This window comes from Ursus arctos, unplaced genomic scaffold (genome assembly GCF_023065955.2).
Source record: "Ursus arctos isolate Adak ecotype North America unplaced genomic scaffold, UrsArc2.0 scaffold_10, whole genome shotgun sequence".
Lineage (NCBI taxonomy): Eukaryota > Metazoa > Chordata > Mammalia > Carnivora > Ursidae > Ursus > Ursus arctos.
In genome coordinates this window covers 32,866,728-32,893,780 of record NW_026622764.1, presented here as the reverse complement: position 1 = coordinate 32,893,780, position 27,053 = coordinate 32,866,728, and the positions used below count along the sequence as shown (strand labels likewise).

Here is a 27,053-nt window from a genome sequence, read left to right as displayed (position 1 = left end):
AATTCCTTGACAAATCTTGATATCATTGTCTTGAAATCTAAAAACTACCATACTAAACATGGGACAGCTTTCAAGGTTTAGAAAGGACAGATTGTTCCTGACTTCTAAAAATGTTCTATTTTCCTCCATAGGAAAATGCTAGGTTTTTTCTATCAATATTAAATAATCAAATTACTTACATAAAATTAATCTGTTCTTTAGTGAGCAGATGAATGAATGCTCCATTTAAATGGTCTTTACAGATCCCTGAGGTTGCTATCTTGTCACTATTTAAATGATGGATATTCAATTGAATTTTTATGCATAAATAGTTCAATCTAGAAATGAAGTAGCAGGATGAGACAGAGTCAACAAACAGTGCAATAAAAATGCAAATTTTTAAAACCATTACAATGTATTTAAAAGTAACAAACTGTTACACACACTTCCTAGGTTTAAAAGTATTCTCTCAAGGTTTTTTGTTTCTGTTTTTGTTTTGTTTTGTTAAGGAAACCAGTCTTTGAAGTTTTTTTGTTGACTGTAGTTATTTCTCACGTTTCTTCTTCTTTCTCTCTGGTTCATCAATGTCCATGTTCGGAGTATCAGCAGAAATGCTTACTCCAGGTATCTACAGTAATGCAAATGGAAAAATAAGGTGAGTAAAAGCATAAAATAAGCAATAAATCTCATTCTTATCTTCCCCTTCCCTACTGACACTTCCAAGTTTAAAAAGTTGTCAAGGGATGCCTGTGTTCCCTCTCTCGCTGGCTGTCTCTCTCCATCAAATAAATAAAATCTTAAAAAAAAAAAAACAGTTGTCAGGGGAGAGTAGGGGAAAGGAGGTTATTAGTAAAGGTCTTCCACACAAAGTATACATATTTCACATACAAATAGTGGTTCAAAAATGTAAAAGACAGACAAAGTCTAGATGGATGGGAGGCATGTCATTTGGAAAATGTGGTTTAACTAGAACATGTGCAGTTTACCCCCGCTGAGCCACTGTGACGGCATCGGGGCCTCAGGTGTGCTGGGGCAAAACAAGGTTAAGAACTAATATCTTAGGGTGAAACATACTTTATTGGTGAAACATACTTTATCTTAATCTTTCAAAGTGCAGACTTCAAGACTCATAAAAGTGAAAAGGGACCAGGCAAGAGATCTCAGACAGCTCTCTGCCTTTGGTACTGAGGACCTTTTCCAAAGAATCCCAAATGTCTGGGATCCCACAGCCTAGGGAAATTAGTGAGAAAACTGAATTTGCTAGACAAATATCTGGCTCCCACACTACTTAGAAGACTTCTCTGTTCTTGAACAGAAATGATTTATGATTATATCCTTCTCTTTCACACAATATGTACCTTTCACAGCATCACGACATGGACAGTGAAGTTTGGTCTTACCTCTGGTTCTACCAGGGACATTCGGATTTTCTGATGCTGAAGGTTAGATGAGTCGAGCATGATTTTCACTTTAACTTTGTCAAATATATGGAACACTGTATCCTCTATCTTAAGGGAAGGTATCTGAACAAAACACATTTTGCGATTTTAAACTGCTATCTTATCTTGAGGTTTGTTCTAGTTCTTTATCATTCACATTAATTTAAAAGTTTAAAGAATTATTTCCATATTTAATAAGCATCTAGGTGTGCAATATAACAAAAACCATTTCCCTAGTTGCTTCACATATATATGACCTAGTTATGTGTATACTTCCCCCTTTCAGTAAGATGGTCCCAATATATACGTTTATTAATCTCAGGATTCTCACCCCATTAATTAGCAAATTGTTGGTCTACTAGAGAAAAAGGTACTGTGGGCAAAGTCTGCTATTTCGTATTCTATTAAAGTCAGGGAAGTGGAGAGTGTGTCAGACAACAAACACTGTAAAACGGTTTAACACATTCCTCTGTCTGAGCTATAAGCAGCCATTTATTCCTTTACTTTAATGAATCTCTCCAATTGCTCAAAGCATAATTCAAGTTTTCCTTAGAGGGGGAAACTACATGGTGTAAAACAAATCAAGGACAATATCTATATGTGGGAAGATATTCTGAAGTGAGAAATTATGAATAGAATAAGCTTATCAGTCTGTGCAATTAAGTTCTGTAGGACACAAAAAATAATTTTATCCTTTCTAGGTACCATCAAAGAAAAAGTACCCCCTCCAGAAACCCCAAAATAAAAACACTGGAAATACTGTACCTCATCATCATAAATAAGCCTTGGCTTTGGTTTGTCCTTTTCTTCAAAAAAGACTGTACCTTCTAAACCATACTTCGGAATTAACACCACAATAGCATTCTTTCTTACAAATAGAATATAGGCTTCTTCACTTACTATTCCTTTGCTTTTGAAAAACAACTGTAAAATAACATATAGCCTTATTAAGGAATGTCTTAAAATATTTTTGAAATGAACAAAAAGTATTTTGAAATTAAATTGAAAGTGAACAAAACTTCGTCTCCCCTAACATTACTGACAGAAGACAAATACCTGGGTATGAAAAGCCACTGATGCACGCTGGGCATACTGAGCCATTTTGTGCCGGAAATTGAGATTTTTACATAAATCTGCAAGCTTGTGTTTGTCTGTCAACTCTGGGTAAGTACAGTCAGCCCCAATAGCCACAGCCAGCAACCGATGGACGATGATGTCTGCATATCTAGACACATGAAGGAGAAATAAGAATCATGCTAGGTTAAGCATTAAAATATCTTTTTACAATTCAAAATGAATTATTTTTGATCTCCTATAATTTTATAAAGAAAAAATACCTTCTGATGGGTGAAGTGAAATGTGTGTATATCGGCGATGCTAAGCCATAGTGATGAAAATCATTATCCATTCCAGAGCAGAAGTACACAGCCTGCATCATACAGCGAGTGGCTAAGATCCTTAGGAGAGTGTTGAGATAGGGGAAAGTTGGAGAATCCGCCTGGTCCAAAGAGTCAGCCAAGGACTTGGCTGTGTCAGTTTTAATTTCCAAATTCTGAAAGTAAAGAAGAGGGAAAGAGCACCCTAGTAAACATTTTAAAATCAGTACCATCATGTCTTCAAAATACAACAAACCAAACTGAACAAATGTGGTGTTTTTGATCAGATAATAAGTGCCTACATCTTTCGTCCTTAGCCTATGAGAACTAAAAATAGCTTATAAAAGGTACTGAAGTATCAACATTCTGAAGAAGTTGTAAAGGGGAAAGATGGTGGTAGCTGTAGCATGGCTCTCAAAGTCCAATTTGTGCTTGCCTATTCTTTGTTGGGGTAGGGAAAAAAATCAAAGCAGATCTGGATTCTTTCCGGCATGTGTGGATTTCCTCTGCAGATATTTCTTTTCCTTCCATTCAAGGTAGAAGTAAAGGCCAGAGGCTAAATAAAACTGTACTGGTCACTACAGTTCAATATGCTGATACATCAAACTAACTGCTGTGTTCTACTTTGGGAGATGAGGCAGCCATACTTAGATCCTCCTTCCTCTACCCAGGTCTTAGGAAGAAATAAGATAGTAGGAGAAAATTCCCCCATTTACACTGTAAGCCTTAGAGCAAAGGAGAAGGTGATTCTGTAAGCCTCAGAGCAGAGGAGAAGTTGATTCTAGGGGTAGTAGGCCCACCATAAAAATCTGAAAAATGAGAAACCAACATCATTCTTTTAGAATACTGAGACCCAACACTACTTCCAGCTCTCTTCTGGACAGGAGAAATGGGAATTGAACAAGTGATCCAAAGAAAACCAATGTGCACCACAGTCTCCACAAGGGTAAGGGTAATTATACCTACGTGAGGGGGAGGACATGGTACCCTTCCTATTTTTCCTTTTCCCCAATGTATGCAATAAATGGACTTCTTTCTTAGGGATGTGATATAAAGAGGGCTTAACTGAGTTGAAGATAAGAGGAAAAACAATTATTTCTAAGTCTCTGAAGTTAGGCACTGAGGCAGTTCAGAGGAGGCATGAAATAATACAGGTATAAAGAACACGTATACAGTCAAAAAGACATGGAAGAGCTTCGTATGTTCAAGATACTGCAAATAACTTGGTATGGAACTTCTGGCTGTAGCATAGGGTCCTCTTTAAAGACATTAAAGGATTTTTTTCAGCAAATGGTTTCAATGTGGGAAGAGATGACTGTATCCAAGTTAGATGACTTTTTTCTTAATCACAAGTACTACTAGTATATTTTTGCATCAAAAAGCAACAAAACTTTCATGCGATGCAAATATAGATTATTTAAGTACAATGGACAGATCACAACTCAAATACAGATGATTTTGCAAACTATGTGACCTTACCTTGGATTTAGCTGCCTTAACAAGAATTTCATAATTTGATGGAGGCGGCGCTGGGTGTTTTCGAAGTAAGGCATGTTCTGAGAATTCTTCATGAATTTTTTTTGCAACAGAGATATTGGCCAGTAACATAAATTCTTCCACCATGGAATTTGTTTCCCTGCCAATGGAGAAATCATTAAACAAGGAAAAAGAATCTGAGACTTTTACGTGTCACATTTATTCCCAGGCTACCTTTTCCACCAACGAGACAACATTCGTATGTGTGTGTGTACATGCGTATTTTTCGTAACTTAAGACTCTCTCATTTCTCAGCTGCTAGGCTGACAATCTCTTACTACGCATCTACTGCATGAGTAAGTCTCATGCGAGAGACTTTTAAATTGCATTTAAATAAAAGAAGCTTTACTAATTCTAATAAATATATAAAATCTAAACCATAAGCATTTTCACCTTCCTTTACTAAGTCTAAAGAGATTTTTATTTAACTATAAATCCATAAAAATAAAGTTTACTAATAAGAATTAAAAGCTATTTAGGTCATACAAATTTGGGCTTAAAAAATTAAAATTTTCACCAATAAATCATCAAAATGAAGAAATCATATTTGCAATAGCTATTCTGGGTATTTCTTATTGGCCTGGCATTGCGCTATGTTGTGAAATGTTCATCTATCTGTATCCCTATAGACAGAGACATATGTTAGTCCTGTTTTGCAGATGAGAAAACTAAGGATATGTAACATTATTCTCTTGCTCAAAGTCGGAGTTAGTAGTAACAAGACCCAAGCCCACATAACTGACTTCAAAACTCGTAACCAATTTGATACTGTTCTTCATTCTCTATAGTCTATGTCTATTTAAAACTTAGGTTAGTAAATGATTTATATTTGTGTACATTGTGCTTTCTTTTTTCCAAGTCACTCAACAGGCATCATATTAATCTTTCATTCATGTTTCCATTTTTAACATCTTATAAACTTGACTAGATTCCTAAAGTATATTAATTTTTTAAATATTGGGAAGACTTCCAAGCATACGTTTAAGACTAGAGACAATCTCTTAGAAATGTGTTGTCTTCTTGGTAAGAAGGGGTGATGTTCTACTTCGGCAAAGTTAGACTCGACGTTTTCCTCAAAAAACTTCTTCCTATCAGGCTCACCATTCACATTAACATTAGTTTTATTTGTACAAAAGTTCTCCTAAAAGTATTTTTTTAATTTTAGCTCTAATATTATAAAGGACACACTGGTCCTAACTAGGAAACTTGAGTATATTCTCATTTTTAATCCTTGGTCATCCACTAGAAAAGTGTAAATGCACATTCATTTCTGAATTACCTTATAAAAGGTATGGAAAAGAGGCCTGATGTAACCAAAAATAGTCTTGCTTCCTAAATCTCAACCCAATCAATACAATGGTAACAACAATAACATCTGAGCACTCCTCACAACACCCAGTGAGGTAGGTTCCATTATCAGCCCTATTTTACCACCAAACAAACTGACGCGTAAAAAGGTCAAATCACTTGTCTGGAGTTACTGGAAACGGAATCCAAACCTAGGCAGTATGGCTTTAAAGCACAAGGTCTTCTATGTATTTGTACACTATGCTTTTCTACGTTAAATACTTGAGAAATTAACCAGGCAATCTCTTACTTACCACAAACTATTAGTAGGCAAGTTCTAATACACCACATATTAAGACCAATTCGAATTGAAAATTCTTCTAATACATATCTCAGATTTTTTTATGAGAAAAACTAAAAAGCAAAAGCATTTACTTCTCTCTATATATCCTAAATCAAAAAGATCTACAGAAACCATAACCCTACTAGAAATAGGTATTTGGGGTACAAATATGTTTTGTTTATTCATATATACACTAGATACTACATTTAAAATAAAAATCCTGTCTACTGCCCAGCAAAAATGGACATACCTAAGTTCCTTGGTCTGCAGATCGATAGGATCGTGAGTTTCACTGTCCATGTGGAATCGAACTTCCGGAGAAGAAAGAGTCAAAGCCCTAAATAAAAATTAAAGATGTAAATTTAGTAAAGTGAGCCAATAACAGATATAATTCTGGAAGTGATGCTTTTAAAATAGAAAATGATCATAGCAAGTGAGTAATAGTTTTTCTTCTGAAGCCTTTAAGACCATCTGCTAAGGTTTATGTTCTTTTCTCATTGACAGCTTTCACATCTTACAGATCTAAAATGCATTTAAAAAGAGAGGACAACAGGGGCGCCCAGGTGGCTCAGCCGGTTAAGCATCTGCCTTCGGCTCAAGTCAAGATCTCAGGGTCCTGGGATCAAGCCCTGGGTCAGGCTCCCTGTTCAGTGGGGAGTGTGCTGCTGCTTCTCCTTCTGCCTCTCCCTCTGCTCGTGCTCTAATAAATAAATAAAATCTTCAAAAAAAAAAAAAAAAAAGGGGACAGAGAGAGGATAACAGTAACACAACAAAATATGAGTCCTTGGGCTTCTGAGAATTTGAGTATGTTCTGTACCAAAACTGAGCTTTTACTGAGTTACATGGGTTTGTAATCACTTTTTTATAAAAGTAAAGAAGGTATCTGGCAGTATTTTATGTATCACAGAAAACAATGTATTGGGGTGAGTGATGATGGAGAGAGGAGCAAAAAGGAAGCTGCCACACATAGATAAGTACCATCAGAAGATCCACAGTTCAAAAGTACGTCCATATTCGCTGAGCCAACATAGAGACTGACAAACTACTACGCTGACATGTACGCACAGACGGGTATTGATATGGCGTGCTACATGTCCGATAACATACTAGACTAAGTGCTTTACAGGAATGGTTCGCCCATGAGTTCCCAAGTTCTCCTGTGAAAAGTAAATTCCAACCAGAGTCTTATGTTTCTTCACACCTTGATGCTATTTTGATAGATTATCTTCAAACCAACTTAAAGAATTTTAATGAAGTGGGGTATCCCCAAACAATCATGGAGAAGGGGGGGAAGCGGAGAAAAAAAAGATGAGGCGGTACAAGCTAATTCTTCACTTGTCCCCTCAATTCTTCAGCTTTATTAGAAGAACTACCAAAGGAAGACTAGACAGAGAATCTTGACAAATATTCCTTTCTTGCCATGCAGTCTTTACAACAAGATCTTAACACTAGATTTAGTCTGTTTATCAATACATCTGACCTAAAAAGCAAGGTATATTAATCACGTTTTGATCATTTTTTTATCATAAAACACTTAAAATGTTATGTCTATCCATGACATAACATTTACCCTTTAAGAAAGACATAAAATAAATATAAAACAGAACATATTCTTTAAGAAGGTAAAAAAATACCAATTTTTTTACTGTTTTCTCAATTCTTGCCTAAGGCTGAGAAGACTCAATGATCTGTTTTTACCAGATGATTGTCTAGTTACAAAATTAAAAGTACATACAATTTTTGAAGTTAAAAATTATCTTTCCTATACTAATCAGAAGCTAGTTACTAATGCAAATTTCTCCTACTTTAAAACTACCAAAATGAATATGTTTCAAACTGCATTTTATTCATTTTGCTTTTAAAACAAACTTTCTAAACATTATCTTCACACAAACTTTCTTCTGATGTCTTGCATATGGCTGATGAACAAACACTTGCTGAAAAATGTGTTGTTTTGTGTCCTCTAGTTTCTTTGGGATTAACACATTCAAATTATCCTTACACAGATGCAAATTTTATATTTAGGATCACATTGAATATTAATCAGAAAATTGACCTGTGAGTAGAAATAAAGATGGCTCAGCGTAACTACCTGGAAGAATGCTGTCCGATGGAACTTTCTGCAGCAATGGCAATGTTCTCTATCTACACTGTCTGATATGGTAGTCACTAGCCATAAGTGGCTACTGAGCATTTCAAATGTGGCTAGTGTGACTCAGGAAGTGAATTCTTAATTTTCTTTAATTTTAATGAATTTTAAATAGGTACATCTTAGGAAACAGCACAGATCTAGAGTTTGTACTCCCCACCAAAAGCACTTTTAGTAACCACTTGTGACCCTATCCTGGATGGGCATGGGAACCCAAGACCAACATCTGAAAGGTTCATGTACTTGCTTCACTCTGACAGTTGCTAATGTCTTTTAAAAATCAAATTTCTTTCAACTACTTTACTTCAACAAGTTTGGGGACCTGGATACTTCTTCTTATCTTATACTATTGCAGTTAGGCAAATCCCATGATGTCATAGCTGAAAGACACATATCTGCTACTAGCTTTCAGATCTTCAGGAAGACCTCTTCTATATAACTGAATCATTTAAAAAATGAAGGTGTTGGATTAAACAATCTCTAAAATCGCTTCAAACTCTCAAGTGCAATAAATTGTTCATCTACATTTATTTAAATATCTGGAAACCAATGTTCAATATGGAAACTCATTTCTAACTGAAATTAGAAACAATCCATAGAAAAGTCTTAAGGAGCTCTTGCCTCCCTCGAAATTTTCTCTAAGATCTTTAACTCCTTAGCATATTACAAAGACGGAGCTGGAAGAAAAAGAATGTCTCTACCTGACTTTCTATTCAGCTCATTAAATAATGTCATTGTCCACGATAAAACACTTTCAAGAGTTCACAGGTTCTCTTACTACCATGATATATAAGTTAAGACACTTCTCAATAAATATTTTTGAAATATACCCTTTTTCGATTCTTCTTTTTTTCAAAATTTTAGCTAGTTTATTTAGTCCACGGAGACTAGTGGTAATATCATCATTCATGGCTGCAGAATCAATTCTCATCTGAGCTTCAGCATATGTAAGGGAAGCCTAAAAGGAAAACCATATGTTAATATAATTCTTACAAAAACTGGTTTATAGGGCACCTGGGTGGCTCAGTCAGTTAAGTGGTCCACTCTTGATTTCGGCTCAGGTCATTATCTCAGGGTTGTGAGTTCAAGCCCTGCATGGGGTTCCATGCTAGGCATGGAGCCTGCCTAAGATTCTCTATTTCCCTCTCTCTTTGTCCCTCCCTGCCCCCTCTCTTGCTCTATCTAAAAAAAACTTTAAATTTTTTTAAAATGTAAAAAAAAAAACCACCAGGTTACTGTATTTTCGTGTTTGCACTACATATAATCTATGATTTCAGAAAACCTAAAATCAATAATAAAAGAGATTCTTAACTATAATATTTATATTGCAGACCTATGGTTTTTGGTTCATTAATTTGTATCTGATGCATTACACAACATAAGCAAACTTAAGTTAAAACAAAACAAAATGGGGGCGCCTGGATGGCCCAGTCTGTTGCACATCTAACTCTTGGTTTGTGCTCAGATCATGATCTCAGGGCCATGGGATCCGGCTCTGTACTCAGCAGGGCGTCTGCTTGGGATTCTCTCTCTCCGCCTCCCTCTCTTTCTCTCCCTCCACTCATGCTCCCCATCTAAAAATAATCGAATCTTTTAAAACAAAACAAAATGGCAGTATATGTTGGTAAATAAATTGCTTAAACTTTACTTTCATAGTTAACAAATACTTGGGTAACACTAAAATAAAGTAAAAAGGAAAGCTATATTATTCTCTGACAATGACTGTAAGTGAAAACCTCTCCAGATGATTACTACTTCCTTACTCAATGACAAATAAATAAGAACACTGTAACAGTCCAGACATCATGTTTTACAGAAAAACCTATGAAATATCCCAAATTGAGTATCTAAAAATGAGACCAATCACAGTAAAAAAGATCTCAAGTGATTTCCAATTATAATCCAAATATACAAATAGTGCTTCTGTTCCTACTTCACACCTCACGGAAAATGACCATTTTTTAGCTTATTAAAAAAAAAAAAAAATAGGAGTGCCTAGGTGGTAAAGCTGGTTAAGTGTCAGGTTTCCGCTCAGGTCATGATCTCTGGGTTTGATCCCACGTATGGCTCCGTGCTCAGCACTGAGTCTGCTTGAGACTCTCTCTCCCTCTCCCTCTACCCTCCCCCTTGCACACTCTAAAATAAATAAATAAATCTAAAAAAAAAACAAAAACAAAAAAACAACGCAGTAGCTAAAAAAGTAGCTTTGCAAGTAAAAATCAGGAATAGCGTAAGAGGGTTAGATGATACAGGAGGTCAGGTCAGATTCTTAGGAGAGCCAAGTTATCTACTAGGGACTAAGAGTTCCCCTTCAAAAACATTTTCTGTTGCATGTACACTGAATTTTTTTTCATATAACTTTGTTACACTGACCAAGTCTGGAAGAAAAATAAACTCACCCTTATTAAAAATACAAATCGAGGAAGGCTTAAATCGTTCGTACACCACTATATATCACTATCTCTAAGTCCAACACTGCTTTCTTTTCCAACCACTAGTTCATCCAGAACTGCTGAAAGCAACTAGATGATGGCAAACCTCAGAGAAAGACCAAGGGCAAAGTGAGGACATAAGGGAATCCGAGGAGAGTTCCAAAAAAGAGAAGGATGGGAACGGCAGCCTGGCTCCATTCTGTCTGACCTAAGACCTCAGGCTAGTTCTGCTGAAATCCAAGAATAATTTATGACATCCTTTCTCTGAAAATTGTATCGCAAGATGGTATACATGCCAACTTTGAAAATACTGACCAGTTACACAGTGTAACAATTTCAAATAGTAGTGTTCCTGAATTAGGGCAAAAAGCCATCTATCTAGTCTTCTCAAGTATCCAGACTTTGTGAGCTTCTGAATACAAGGCAACCGCATCAAAAATTAAACAGATAACTGGAAAAAACTAGATCTTGCTATAACATTGGGGAAAAATTTAATTTAGTAAACCTTTTGCAAAACCATCTAGTAACATGGTTAAAAGTTCCAAAGATTTTAAACATTTAATATTAACCATGAAACTAACCTTTGAATTAATGGCACTTTTGGTAAACCTCACTTTTAAGATTTCGGCATTGTGATTCATTTCCCAAATACAAGAAAATGCCAACCTATGGGGGGAAGTAGACAGTGTTTGTTAATGCGAATCTGTTAAAATAGTAAATACTATGTTTTTATGAGAAAGCATACATAAATACCTGTCAACGTTACATCTTAAGGAACACAAATTAGAGCTAAGCAACTCTGGGACCATGTCAATCCTCTGGAAGAGAAAAAAATAGAATGGCAGATTACTTAATTATATCCATAAAGTTATTTGACATTTCATTCTCGATAGCATTACTTTAACAAGGGGGAAAAGGTCTTTGTGAATAGAGCTGAGAAAGTAAGAAATAAGTCTATTTCTAGAAAAGTATTTCCACACAACTGTTACAAACAGAACACAACGAGAGGAAGCCGGACTTCATGTCAGTGGATCTAAGCCTAAGTCCTCCCCACGGCCACCGAGCTGTCCTCCAAGTCTGCAATCTCTGCTCAAGCCTTAACAGCTCTGTGACTGTATCTTTCTCCCATGCCTAACACAAACTGCATGCTGTTTTAGACATACCAAAAAAGAGCCACAAAATTTTTACAGAAAAAAGCTACATGGAAGAACTTTGACAATGAATTCATAATAGACTAAATTTAACTTTCCCTTCTATTGTCACAACTTTCCTCTGTAAGTTTATGGAAGTTTACTTTAAAAAGAAGAAATGGTAAATTATGACAAAATAGACTCAGACTAAACTTTTGAAGCAACAGAAAATACACTAGTTACCCAGAGCTAGTAAGTTAAATGCTATACAACGATTTATATCAACCAAATCTACTTGTTATTTGGGTCACTCAATAACCAAACACGTTGCATTATTTTCACTGGTTTATGGCCACCTTCTTCTATGTATGTCTTTTAGCTCATTCATGTACTATTCCAGACTGTTCAAGAATTCAAAAGTGCCCATGGTTTTTACAAACTAACATAATAGTTATTCCTCATATTTCACTAAATACTGAGGCTGGAAACACCTTTCTCAGGAAACACCTCGAAGGAAAGGAAAAATAAAGGGGGGGAATCAGAGGGGGAGACAAACCATAGAGACTATGGACTTCGGGAAACAAACTGAGGGTTTTGGGGAGGGGGGGGAGGATGGGCTAGGCCGGTGATGGGTATTAAGGAGGGCACATATTGCATGGAGCACTGGGTGTTATATGCAAACAATGAATCATGAAACACAAAATCAAAAACTAATGATGTACTGTACCATTTATGGTGAATAACATAACATAAAAAAAAAAACATAAAGCATAAATAAATAAATAAAAGATGATGAAAAAGTTACAAGCATGTTTCAAAATTCCATTTTAAATTTAACACATTTACCTTTTCACAAAGATACACAGTTGTTCCCCGTCTGGCTGACTCTTGATCCAAAGCATTTCCTGGCCTAATAAAATGGCTAACATCTGCAATATGAACACCAACCTGAAAAAGATAAAAATAAAAGGATGTCAACATGCTTAACTGGGTAAATGTACTATGGAGTTCTAATGAGAAGACACTGAGCAAAATTGTAAAAGGACGGCCATATTTACCATTTCGATTTTGTCACATGCCCATTAGTCTCTGTACCTGCAACTGACTAGGCATGAATAATTCACAAATTCTATAATGGGTCAAAAGAAAATAAACTCAAACACAGAACGACATATTTGGTAAGAATGTCACTGCAACAAGAATACCTCCAAATTCCCATTTCCCAGGTCTCTACAATGCAGAGCATCATCTATATCAGTACATCCTGGAGGGTCCACACTACACACACACAGATGTCTCAGGTCTTCTCGGTCTTTCATATCCTAGAAAATGCCACATGGTTAAGAAATAAAAAAACTATTCTGTAGTAGAAATGAAACACAGCTCTTATGAAATCAACAATTTCTCTCTATATATTTTAAAAGGAACTTTGTTTTATTTGTTAATAATAACCACACGTTGATTTGTAACTTGTGTTTCTTCACCTTTGAATAATTTGACGTAAGCTAGTGTTGGTTCCCCAGAAAAATGTATCTTTCAGTAAACCAAATGATTTTTGTAATACCTAAGAATTCTGTACCTAACTTAAATGCAGGGGAGGGGACTATGGTTTCTGCTGATTTGATTAATTACTTGTAGGCTCCAAGCCCAATGTGGAGCCCAACGTGGAGCCCAATGTGGGTCTTGAACTCAGAACCCTGAGATTAAGACCTGAGCTGAGATCAAGAGTCAGATGCTTAACTAACTGAGCCACCCAAGTACCCCGTTTCTATATATTTAAAAACACATACAGAAACCAAATCAGCTCAGATATAGTAACTTATAAAGTGACTACGTTCTTTTCACAATTTACCTTTTCAGTAATGCTCCAGGGCATCTTTGGTAGAAAGCTAAGAACAGCCTGTGAAAAAGGCTGATGGGGAACGTCATGCTCAAGCAACAAAACTTCTGTTTCAGTCTCTTTATCACCAACGTCTCCTAAGTTTTTTACAAAGTGTCCCTAAAGCCAAAAGGTATTATTAGAAAAGTGAATTTTACAGTTTTTTGTTTGGTATATGTTATTATGACATTAAATTCTTGAACATTTACATATCACTTCGGTATTTCTAAGTGTTTCCAACACTACTTCTTAAAAATGAGTCCATAAAGCTCAAGTGATTTATGATGGAGACTTCCTGAGGGCCCAGTTCTTACACAGCAAAGTGTTGTCTATTTCCTATGACCTTTAAAGTTTAAAATGTTACTCCAAATACAGTAGCTTCAGAATCATTAGAATCTACTTAGGTTTCAAACACTATATCTGTAACCACTATCAAAAGTTATCTGTTAGGAAACTTATAGTAAAAATAATCAAATTATTTGCACTGGAATTTCATAAGATTAATTTTCAAATAAGATGTACTACTTACCAGGTAAGTTTGTGAAATAGTCCTATATTTCAGTATGAGTTTTATTACAATAGCAGATTCTATTTTCACTGAGAAGCAATCTTATACCCAATTCTTAATATTCTAAAACAAAATAAATCATTCAAGCTTACGTTTGGATATCTGGAATTTCTGGGCCAACCATCAATAGCAACAATAATCCTCCGTCCTTCTAATGCAGAAGCCTGTCTGGTTTCTATTCGAATTCTAGGGATTCTCCTATCAGCAGGGGTAAAGAGATGTCTTCTTGACTAAAGAAAATTAGGACAGAAGATTTTACACACAGACACAAAAATCTGAAGTTGGGGGCGCTGGGAGGGCTCTAAGTTCTATTTAATGGGTATCATTTTTTAATTACACAGCAACACGCTCTTTACTCACCTCTTTAATATCAGACTTGGAAAGCATGCCACAATATGGTCTCCAATTTCTTTTTATTATTCCTACAACTCTACCTGTGGGCTTTAACATTTTTTCATTTGCAGCAGTCTTAAGCTAAGATTTAAAAAGAAAAAGAAAAATCTTCAGTTATTTTTCCTCTAAGTATAATGAGATCATTTCTCTTTAAAATCAGAATATGAATATGGATACTAATACTTCTGGGCAGTAATTATGACACAGTTAGAGAATCTTGATGCTTTCAAAATTCTATGTCAGAATATGCCAAACCAAGCCATGGAAATAGTTCCATAATAATAATACGCTACAAAAACAGATAATCAAAAAACAAAGAAAAAATATAAATATAACTGAATAAATGTCAGAACTCAACTGTTCAGTTTTAACATGAGGATTTACAGTCACACACACGTCTGGGAATTAGTAGATTAGGATTTTAGTAGTAGTTTGCACAAAAGAGCCATGTGGCATTTATTAATTCATTAAAAAAAAACTTGTATCTTGAAAAGTTCTTCCTTATCCAAAATAAAAACCCAAATAAAGAGTATTTATTAGAAATAGCTGAAGGACTTCATTGGATTTCATTTCAACACTCTCCTATGGCCTCGACTCTGCAAGAATAATACTACAGTAAGACTCCAGAGCACTGAACAGAATTCTTATAAAAAGGAGAACTACTATGTCTGAATTCCAACTATTTGTGTTATTCTTATAATCCTAGAATATAGAAATAAATGGATCATAGCAGGTAGACTTTAGATCATAAACAACTGAAAGCATTCTCTTCATAATAAATATGGTAACAGAGAACTGACCCTTATGTAAGGCCCCAAAGTATATCCATTATGCTGATGGAATTTTAACATTACGTAAAAACAACGCAGAAAATTTCCAATTTGTATTTACGTAAACCTCACTAATTTAGACAAACCTAATTCAGACAGATTCATGTATCTGAACAACAGAATTCAGGTTTCATACTCAAGTTACAGTCTTTTTATATTTAAACCTATTTATTGAGCAAAATAAGGTAATAATTTAAAAAACTACTTAAATATTTAAGAGGGAAAATGATCAACTATGTGTATGAAATGTAATAAAACCCACACAACTATAATCTTATTCAGTAAATCTGAAAGCAATGAAATTTTTTTTATTTTCTCTAAAGCTAAACACTAATGAATTCTACAAAGCTACACAGACAAAAAATAAACCTGTTTGGTTCCATACAATGCGTTCTCTCTCCTCTTCTTTTTCCACATCATCTTCATTTTGACCTTCATCGTGTAAAACTACAGAAGATGGTGCCACCCACTGATTCTTGGGGAGAAGTTCTACAGCCACGATATCTTCATGAACAGCTCGGTTTAAATTTTTAAGTCCCTGTAAGATTATCTGTGTAAAAGAGCAAATGGCAGGTGTTCAGATATTTTTAATGGCAATGTAATAATGGGAAGGTTACCTAATAGAAAGAAAGATGTTTCCTTCCTGGGTGTTTCTATATATCTCTATTTCTCCCTTATATTTTTTCTTCTTCTATAGTGCCCCTTGACCCCATCCTCTTAATTTCTCAATATCAAGCAGAGAAAACATGTCAGAAAATACGAGTTGTATTCATGGCTTCACCATAACTCTTACATTAGCACCAAAAGACATTGGGAAAACTTCTTAATCTCTCTAAATCTCAGGGTCCTGATTGGGTAGAATGAAAAAAGAGTACCTGCTTTCATAGCCACAGTTGAAGAGTAAATGAAATGCAGTATTGAAAGCAGTTAGAGTATCTGGCAAACAGTGAGCAGCCAAAAATGATTCCTATTTGCTTTAAAGTGTGTGAAGCCCTCTGGAGCACTTACATATTATGTAAATAGCATTTTCCATAACTAGCCATAATACAGAAAATAGAGGCATCCTATTAATTTTCTAATTGTTTGATTAGATTTTTATACTCTTAAAAGTGGGGTAAATAAAAAGTGCTTTTCTTCCATAAGCAGCTCTCTAAGAAAGCGATTAATTCTTTTATCTATGGCCTCTCACATAACTGCCTTTAAGCTGATAAACTAGACGGGCAGAGTAAGTTTAAATTCTCCTACAAAATTTTAAACACTTATGAAAGAAAATCATAAACAGAAAGTATTTTACTGTATATGGAATTTATATATACAGCACTTGCCTCTTTATCTTCTTCAGTGTCTCCATGAACCCATACTGTAGCTTCTAAGTAATTTTCCCTGCTTGCTCTAAATGTTCCTTGAACGTATGTACCAGATTTTATGCCTTGTTGTAGCTTACTTAAAGGAAGATGCTCTGAAAATATTATTCTTCCACTTTCTATTTCATTCTGTGAAATGAGCAAACCACAAGATTTAGTTAGTATGTAAATCTTCCGTACACTCAACAGACAACTATTACTATCACTATCAGATAGTTAAAAAACAAAAAACAAAAAACCATCCACAGGACACCTGGGTGACTCAGTCAGTTACCTGTCCAACTCTTGATTTCGGCTCAGGTCATGATCTCAGGGTGCTGGGATTGAGCCTCACATTGGGCTCTGCAATCAGTGGGGAGTCTGCTTGAGATTCTCTCTTTCCCTCTCCCTCTGCCCCTCCTCCCACTCGCTCTCTCTCAAATAAATAAATCTTAAAAAAAAAACCCAAAAACCCAAAAGACAAATACTGTATGATTTCACTCATGTGGAATTTAAGAAACAAAACAGATGAACATAGAGGAAGGGAAGGAAAAATAAGATAAAAACAGAGAGAGACAAACCACAGAGACTCTTGACTATAGGAAACAAACTGGAGGTTGCTGGAGGGGTGGTGGGTGGGGGATGGAGTAATTAGGTGACAACACTTAAGGGGGACACTTGAAGTAATGAGCACTGGGTGCTATACGCAACTGATGAATCACTAAATTCTACCTCTGAAAGTAACAATACAGTATATGTTAACTAAACTGAATTTATATTAAAAATTTTTTAAAAACCATCCACATTATGGTATATACAACCCTATGAATTTGTGAATTTGGCACAGTAAGAAAAAATGCTTTCTATTCTTAGGACAACTTACACAAATATTTCAATTTCATTACATTTCAGCATTTGGCCATAAATACATCACTAATGAACTCTGCACACCACCTCTTCGCACCCCAGGCCTCCCAGAATGAATGTCTGTAGTTAAGGAGGTCAGGTGACTGGGTTGGTTAATAAAGGGTATTCCGAAGCTTCAATTCCATTAAAAGAATAAGGCTACTGAAAGTACAAGAAAAGCTGTTTTTTTTTGGATACATTACATAGTTCAGAATGTAAGAAGGAGGATAGGGACTGCTTTAGGTCTACCACAACACCTGTGAGGATGCTTAGAGACCTCAGCATCCAAAATCCTTACTGCTTGGCTCCTTTAATTGCCTTATTCATTTCCCACAATTTTCTACCTTCCAGGGAGATTACTTTATCCTTTTTTTCCTTAACTCTCCCATTTCCCTCTCCCTGCCTCACTTCTCAGATAGTGACCGCAATCTCCATACTGAGAATCAAAAGCAGCCACTAGAGACCTACTTCATCTTCCTGCCACCGAATCTGCCCACCTGCCTGCATCTGTATCAAAACGTCAGCCTTCTCTCTTGCAACAATGAATAGGATGTTTCTGTTCTTTCAGTTGGGCACTACCTACTTACCATTTCCTCTCCTCCATTCAAGAACTTTGTCCTGTAACGAACTCCTCTCTCTAGAGCCAAATCTCCCACCTCCCCTTACTACAACATTCGTACCATCATATAAATCTGCAACAGCATGACCTATTAAAATAAATAAATATAGTTAGTTAATTATTTTGGGTCTCCTGGCCTGATCCTCTGTTCTGCTTCACACCAATATGCCACAAAAATATTGCCTGTAATTGCTGTGTTCACCCGCACTCTCTCAGGAATCTACTGTAAGTTTCATTGTCAGTCAACGAAAGTCACTGTTGTTGAAGTCACTAATGATGTATTATCTCGGCAACTTCAGTGCTCCATTCTCTGCCTTCCCGAGATTTTTTTTTTTTTTAAAGATTTTATTTATTTATTCGACAGAGATAGAGACAGCCAGCGAGAGAGGGAACACAAGCAGGGGGAGTGGGAGAGGAAGAAGCAGGCTCATAGCAGAGGAGCCTGATGTGGGGCTCGATCCCGTAATGCCGGGATCACGCCCTGAGCCGAAGGCAGACGCTTAACCGCTGTGCCACCCAGGCGCCCCTCCCGAGATTTTTTTAAATGACCTTTCCTTCCCTGAGACATTTTCACATCCAAATCATCATTCCTCGGGTTTCTGTCCTACTTCACTGGTAACTCCTCCTTAGGTTCCTCTGCCCATTCTCCTTTTCCTGATCTCTGTATGTTGGAGTGTCCCAAGACTTGGTTATAGGCCCTTTTCTTTACCTACGTTTACTCTCGTGTCATTTCCTCCCACCTAAAACAACAAAACCTCTTGATCCCTCCTTCTCTAACAACCACCTCTTTTCTCTCCTTTCCCACTGCAGCACTGAAGTGTTACCATACCGTAATTTTTCTCTTCCCATTTTTTCACCTCTTCTATTCAGACTTCTGCCTCCTGACTATCAAAACTACTCTGGATAGTTCCCACCTCCTGCAAATGTCATAATGCTAAATCCAATCATCAGTTCTCATTACTTTGACTTAGCAACATTTGACATGGATGATCACCCCTCCCTTCTTGAAACATTTTCTGTACTTGGCTTCCAAAAACTTCACACCTGTGTTTCCTTTTGTATTTCATTTGCTGGTTCCCCTCATGTTTCTGACTTCTACTGGATAACCATGGGCTGAGCCCTTAGACCTCTTCTCTTTTCTATCTATATTCATTTCCCTAGATCAGGGCTAGGCAAACTAAGCTCCATGCACCAAGTCCAACCTGCTGCCTGTATTTGGTAAATTAAGTTTTACTGGAACACATCCATGCTCATTTACTTATGTGTTGTTGATGGTTGTTTTCAGCTACAATAGTAGAGATGAGTACTTTTTTAAAAGACTTTATTTATTTATACTTGTCAGAGAGAGAGAGAGAGCACAAGCAGGGGGAGCAGCAGGCAGAGAGAGAGAGGGAGAAGCAGACTTCCTACTGAGCAGAGAGCCAGATGTGGGGCTTAATCCCAGGACCCTGGGATCATGACCTGAGCCGAAGGCAGACACTTAACCGACTGAGCCACCTAGGCGCCCCAGAGATGAGTACTTGTAATAGAGACCATATGGCCTGTAGAGCTAAAAAAAAAAATTTACAATCTGATTCCTTACAAAAAAAAGTCTGGCTGGGAGAAAATATTTGCAAATCATTTATCTGATAAGTAACTTGTATCCAGGGAAACCTGGGTGGCTCAGTTGGTTAAGCAACTGCCTTCGGTACAGGGCTTGATCCCAGGACCCCACACACCAGGCTCATTGCTCAGCACGGAGCCTGCTTCTCCCTCTGCCTGCTCTGCCTGCCACTCCCCCTGCTTGTGCTCTCTCTCTCTGTGACAAATAAGTAAAATCTTAAAAAAAAAAAAAAAAAAAAGAGTATGCTAAAAAAAAAAAAAGGAACTTGTATCCAGAATATAGAAAGAACTCTTATAACTCAATAACAAAAAGACAACCCAACTAAAAACCAGTCAAAGGATTTGAATAGACATATGCACACATACGCGTAAGTTAAAATACACATCTATTACGTATAATATATAGATGGCCAATAAGCTCATGAAAAAATACTCAACACCATTAGTCATTAGGGAAATGCAAATCAAATCAAAACCACATTAACATATCACCTGACACTCATTAAATTGGTTACAACGAAAAAGACAGACAACACGTATAGATGAGGAAATTGGAACCCTCATATATCAGTGAGGAACTGGGGTCCTCATACATTGCTGGGTGGAATGTAAACTGCTGCACACACTTTGGGAAATAGTTTGGCAGTTCCTCAAAAAGTTAAATATAAAATTACCGTATGATGGAGCAAGTCCTCTCACACATAGCTAAGATTGTACCAAAGAGAAACAAAAGCAGCCAAAAAAGACCACATATTACATTATCACATTTATATGAAATGTGCAGAATAGGCAAGTTTAGAAAGATAAAATGATCAGCAGTTGCTTGGGGATAAAGCAAGGGCTTTTCAGGGAAAGACTGGGATTGAATGGTAATGGATATAGATTTTTTTTGGAAGGGAAGAAAATGTACTAAAATTAGATTGTGGTGATGACTGCATAATCCTGTGACTATACAAAAAATTATACATTTTAAATAGGTGGGTTGTATGGTATGTGAATTATACCTCAATAAACCTGTTTTTAAGAAAATGTCTGCCAATAACTTCCTCACATGTTCTCACTTGGTCTCACGGCTTTACACACCACCTATATGTTGATGAGATCCAAATTTATATTCCTAGTATATCTATATCTCTAGTCCTAAACTCCCTCATGAGCTACAGATTTGCATATCCAACTGCTCGTAACATAAAGCCACTGAGAGCTCGGTTACCTCAACCTTACATGTATAAAATCATACTTTTGATTTTCCACTCAATTCTGCTCCCCACCTTCATCCTGTGTAAATGAAGCAGTACTACTCATACGGTTACTCAGGCAAAACACCTAAGGTCATCCATATTCCTCATAGCCCCATCCAATCTATCGCCAAGCCCTAAAACATCAATGTACAACATATACCCAATATCTTACTACTTCCCGCTACCGTAACAGCTCCTACCCTGGTCCAATTTTCTGTCTTGTCTCCCATGGAATTTTAAAATATCTTCCTAACCGGAAGACCCTGCTTCTAATCTATTCTCTTAGAGCAGCCACATGGATCTTATTATTCTCCCACTCAACATCCGTCCAGCACTCATGGACTAAAATCCAATTTTTTCACCATGACTCATTACATCCTACACGATCTGGTCCCTGCCTATATTTCTGACTTCCTTTGTAACGTTTTCTCCCTTGCTTACTCCATCCCAGGCACTCTTCCAGCTGTTTCGTGATCTTGCCAACTTATTCTAATTTCAGAGCCTTTACTTGCTGATTCCTCTGTGTAAAATGCTCTTTGCCTAGTTATTATGATGGTTAACTCCCTCACATAATTCAGCTAAAATATCCCTATCTTGAAGCAAATTTGCTTAGTTAACATCCTTCACATCTCTGCCTTGACATCCCAAATCTGGGTTAGGTGCTAAGTACAGTCAGTCCTCCCATAATGCTTGTTTTGAAAACATGAATTGGTTCCAATGCAACCGCCGTATTAAAAAATACCTGGGGAGAGCAGAAAACTGCAGGAATCTACAAAACACAGTGACCTCTCAAACATCTGTTACTGCAGACTACCGTGTGTTTTATGAGCGACACCATCTTCACCCTCTGTAACAACTTTTCACCCAAATTGAGATGACCCTATTCCCACCGCTTCACGAAGCTTCTGAGTGTGCCCCAACCACATTTTCCCATTAGCTCTGTTGCTTTTACTACGTGATTTTGCAGGACACGTGAATCTGAAGAACGCACATGTTGTACTGCAACAGCACCGGCTGTAATTTCGCCACGTCCTACACTTACCCTACCACGGTCCTCAATCAAATATTATGTATTACCAATGTTACATTTCTTCTTCTTTCCCCTTCTAAACCAGAGCTATCCAAAACAACTTTGTGATGATGGGAATATTGTTTCTGTGGTCTCCAATATGGTAGCCACGGGGCACAAGCAGCTCTTGAGCACTTGAAAGGTGAATAACGCAACTGAGAAACTGAATTTTTAATCTGAATTAAATCGAAGCAGCCAGATGCAACTACCAGCTACCTATTAGGGCAGTCCCTAAATCTCTACTCCAAAAATCAAGCCCACCTCTTATTTTCCCACTTCCTTTTAGTTGATTGAAGATAAGCAGGGACGAAGAAAATGCTGTAAAGACTGGACATGTGTCTAGTGTTCTACCACGTAAAACCTGTTTCTATAATAACAACAGCCGCCATTTACATTTACCATAGCTACGTGCCAGGCACTGAGATAAGAATTTTATTAATACTACTGTTATTATTTCATTTGACCCTCGTAACAATGCTATGACGTCATTATTGTTAAATACACTTCACATGTTAGGAAGTGAGTGCCCATGAGGTTGACTGACTCAGCATGCCCTCTCATCTCCACTACTGCAGGGATCCCTTTACTCCTCCTCCTGCCTCTAACTTTGCCCTTGATACAATACATCAGCTCACAAATTGGAATTAGAGCGGTCTTTCAAATAAACTTTTCTGATCATTCTCCCCCCTTCCTCCAACGCCCACTCTCACACACCCTTAATTTCTTTAAGCCTGTCATTATAAGGTAGGGAGGCCAGAATCCTATCTGCTACCTTCTCTTCATAGCAGCCCTTTAGAATAATATTGTTTAAAAATCACTGACCTACAGAATAAATTCTAGATCTTCGTTGGCTGGCCCCTACCCTTCCTGTTCTACCTATTATGACTCCCTCCCTTCTTCCTTCAGGATTATGCTACAGTTTTATGCTGTCTGCAATGCCCACCATGTCTTTTTTTGTCAAATACTTACACCTTATTCACAAACCAGCCACGGATTCCTTTATTCATTCACCAAACAAATGGTGCCACCATGTGACAGGCCCAACTCAGGTTGTTGAGGGTTTATCAGGGAACAGTGCTACCTTAGAAAGTCAAGTCTTCTAGGAATGGCATTTTGATAAGCCTATTACAGCCGCTCTTGTTGTTTATAACACAACTCCTGTTCAATTCCAGCTTACCAATACTCCAATTTTTAAGTTTGATTAACTATAAACTTAATATCCCAAAGTGGCCATTTTAATATTTTCACTTTTCAAAAACAAAATAAAACAAACTCAAACATACCCCTTCTTCAGACAAACAAGCAAGACGATCTATGAGTTCCGGGTTAGCAGTTAGGCTCTTTACATACTCTTCACCTGAAAAATAAGTTTTGTTCTTGATAAAATGTTTTCTTTTTTTTTTTTTTAAACCGTATCTGTTGATATGGTCACGTCAAAGCAGAAGTATTAGGTCAAGCATATCTATGAGTTTTTTTTTTTAAGATTTTATTTATTTGAAGAGAGAGAGAGAGAGATCAAGCACAAGCAGGGGGAGCAGAAGGCAGAGGGAGAAGCAGGCCCCCGCTGAGCAAAGAACCCGATGTGGGGCTGGGACCCTGAGGATCATGAGCTGAGCCAAAGGCAGACACTTAACTGACTGAGTCACCCAGGCGCCCCTCTGAGTTTTTATTGCTAAGCCAGTTTCGAAGAGTGATGGGGAAATTAACAGCCACTGGGAACAACTTACTTGGCTGAGAAATGCTGAGAAATTTAAAAATGCAAACATCAGATGGAGTTATATAGGATTATGAAAGTATTAAATGTTCAAGTGAACATCTGACCAAGGGCCTAATGGTAGTTCCTATTTGCAAATGCATATAAAAATTAACAGCTTCTACAGTTAGACTTACAAGTGAAAGCAGGTATTCCTTCTTCTATGGCTTTTTCTTTGTTTTTCTTGTCATTTGTTATGAAGATAACTTGTAGATGATTTTCTGCTGACATTTTCTTCAAATGTTCATTGTACCATTTTGCTGCTACTCGAATGGCTCTATCATTCCTGTCATTAGCATTTTCTCCCTGTTCTTGTTCAACATAAGTTTCTCTAAATATAAAAAAAAAGTAATAAATAAACATCAATAGAAATAAGAATATATAAAAAGTCTTGGAACATAAACGCTTAATAACCACTAAACTATAATAAAATTTCGCAGGTTTGATAATAAGATTTTATTTGAACTGTAGATTAACGGTAATTCCCAAAAGCTACAAACAGGATGATGATTAATGATATGATTCTATAGTCATTAAATACACGATACATGTAAATCACCAGTGGTAAACACTCAATAAATGGCAGAACTTATCTAGAGACTGAACGACCACATACAAATAATGACGACATATTCCTTCATAGTCTATCCACTCTAAAGCTCCTAATATGTCAGCACACTTACTTTCTCAAATCTATTTTTCAAAGTCAAATTTAAGTAAAATAACAAAATTCAGTATAAAAACTTTTATTAGCGCTTAAGAGGTTCAAGTTTAGAATCTTATGCTTATTAATAGTTGTTAGAACAGCTTCATTCCTCACCATTAAAAGCCCCTGCTAATGCTTTAAGCTTATCAGTCAGACACTATCATTAAATTTTGAGTTGGTTTTAGCATGACTTGAGCAATACAATCTTGGATGAGATTTGCCCAAGTGTCCTTCAATGCCAGTATTGCTAAGCTCTATTCACTGCACTGAGGCAGAAAAACTGCTAATCTCTCATTAAGAATCTGATGATAATGTTCCACAAAAACTTGGTCTTTCTGCACTGAAAAGCACGTTTCTGTTTCTGAATTTCAAGAAGCTAAGAATAAGATAACAAGTGAGTGCTTTACCAATGATTTTTATAAGAATAATATTTAAATTTGGGCTACAGAAATGAGAAAATTGAAAAATTAAATATTTTTAAATATGCATATTCCGATGAGCTTTCATTACCAGAGTTCTACTGTCTAATCCGCTGGGGTGATCTGTTGCCCAGGAACATCTGACAATGTCTGCAGACATTTTGGGTTGTTACAACTCACTGGATGGGGGAAGATGAGGTTGCTTGGGCATGCAGCAAGTAGAAGCACGAGACACTGCCTAACATCTTATGATGTATATAAGACAGCCTGCCCACAACAAACAATTATTCAGTCCAAAGTGTCAATAGTACCAAAGCTGAGAAGTCCTAATTTCATGTAATGAAAGTATACTAGAACTCAACACAAATAATTTATGTAACGTAAGAAACAGCAACATATTTTCTAAGACCACACATTATGTTCAAAGGCTGTCAATCTGAAACACAACAAAGAATTCTATTTCTCAACCTATCTTCTTCAATGTGATCAGTTAAAAAGTATTAAACTTGTAAAAGCCTGTTAATAATGATTCTGCTTTATATTTTTAAACCTCTCTTTCATAAACTCTTACATTTTATCAATTTACATTGGTTATCAAATAATACGGTATTCCAGGAACCTAGGGAAATCTCACCTTCCAAGATTTTATTGCTCATCTCCTGCTGAAACCAATTAAATGAAAATATTTTAGAAACAAAAGTACCCACAGTAGCCTAGGAGTCTGGACACCTTGGTTCTAGGTTTGATCTAATCAGTGCCTCTGTACCTCAGGCACACGGAGGATTATTTCTGTACAACTGTGCAACCACCAAATAATCCTCCCCTAAGTATGAAACTTACCCCGCATCTTCTGGCAATGTCACAATCACTGCCAGGAACCTTTCCCCAAATTTAGCTAATTCTATGGTTTTCTGGTAATTAACATAATTTTCCCCCTACCTATGGTGCTCATTAGTAAACGTGTAGAAATGCTTCTCCTGGTTATTAGTCACATCTCTGATTCGCTTATATACCGGAGCACTCCGATTTCTCACTTCTTGCAGAACAGTTTGTAGTACAATCACATTCCTGATGGCAGGGTCCTCAAGAACATCAATCTTAAAAAGGAATAATAATAATAAGGAAAGAAAACTTAAATTTTCCTATGTTCACTAATAAATTGTTTCTGCCAACCATAAAACCCTGTCGATTTTTTAAAAAAACAAAAACACCACGTATACATTAAACTAAGGAGCTATTTTGCTACAGAAAACCCTTGAGATCTATTAGAGAAGAGTACATATAAACAGACTAATTATAAAACTTCGTAGAATTAAGTCCAGTAATAATGAAATACGTTGGCCCACATAGTTTTCATCTGTAGGCACTTACAAGCTGCCTGGGAGTCGCAGGCTGGAGGCCACAGAAGCCCAGGTCCCCGGCCTCCAGACACTTAAAATCTAAGGCAGAAGAGACACCAGGAGTTAGAGAATTAATCTAAAATTCTTATGACTCCAAGAACTCAAAACAAAAACAAAAACAAAAAAAAAACAAAAGAAACTTGGCCTGGGAGACAGGAGGCAAAGGTCCCGAGATGGGGTTTGCCTCTCCCTAAGTACGTCCAAGACTCTGCTCCATGGGCCTCAGTTTCCCTATTCTGTCACACCCCCTTCTGGTAGTGCCAAGAGGACCACGAACTGCCCGTCCGCCAACGCACCTGGTGCAACAGCACGTTGGTGTCAGGAAGCAAGTAGTGCGGCCGGGGGCACAGGCTACTCGCCGGATCCAGGGGCTGCGGCTCTAGGACTGGCCCCTCGTGCGCACCGTCGCACGCCGCGCACCCGGGCGCGCCGCAGCCGATGTCGTCCCGCAGGTAATGCTCGCGCACGATCTTCATCACGCCGCCCGCCCGCGTCTTTTTTAAGAAAGTCTTGGACTTGAGCATCCTGGTTGCAGCGCGGATTCCCGACCCTCGCCGCGCTCTTCCGGTGTAAAGTGCCCAGTAGAAGCCCTGCGGCACAACTATACTTTACCCCGAAGTTCACGCCTTCCCGCTCCTGGGTATTAATAAATAG

The 27,053-nt window shown here is 37.1% G+C and overlaps 1 protein-coding gene across 3 annotated transcripts; it reads right to left on the bottom strand.

Annotated features, from left to right (window-relative positions):
• Positions 1 to 375: 375 nt before the first annotated feature.
• Positions 376 to 27,053, bottom strand: DIS3 (DIS3 homolog, exosome endoribonuclease and 3'-5' exoribonuclease). 3 transcript variants are annotated; one of them, XM_026493391.4, is made up of 21 exons: positions 26,696 to 27,053; positions 25,939 to 26,096; positions 24,012 to 24,205; positions 23,405 to 23,478; positions 16,667 to 16,834; positions 15,727 to 15,891; positions 14,479 to 14,592; positions 14,211 to 14,348; positions 13,524 to 13,670; positions 12,877 to 12,993; positions 12,518 to 12,619; positions 11,295 to 11,359; positions 11,123 to 11,207; positions 8,940 to 9,067; positions 6,211 to 6,297; positions 4,274 to 4,430; positions 2,756 to 2,970; positions 2,475 to 2,643; positions 2,184 to 2,342; positions 1,380 to 1,502; positions 376 to 607 (listed from the first exon to the last, which is right to left on the bottom strand). In XM_026493391.4, exons 1-21 carry the CDS (start codon positions 26,921 to 26,923, stop codon positions 524 to 526), a joined length of 2,877 nt encoding a protein of 958 aa, XP_026349176.3. In that variant the 5' UTR covers positions 26,924 to 27,053; the 3' UTR covers positions 376 to 523. The 3 variants fall into 3 exon arrangements, with proteins under 3 accessions (XP_026349176.3, XP_044237792.3, XP_026349177.3); XM_044381857.3 differs by lacking the exon at positions 25,939 to 26,096 and adding an exon at positions 26,371 to 26,438 and having other exon boundaries at positions 26,696 to 27,034; XM_026493392.4 differs by lacking the exon at positions 26,696 to 27,053 and adding an exon at positions 26,371 to 26,438.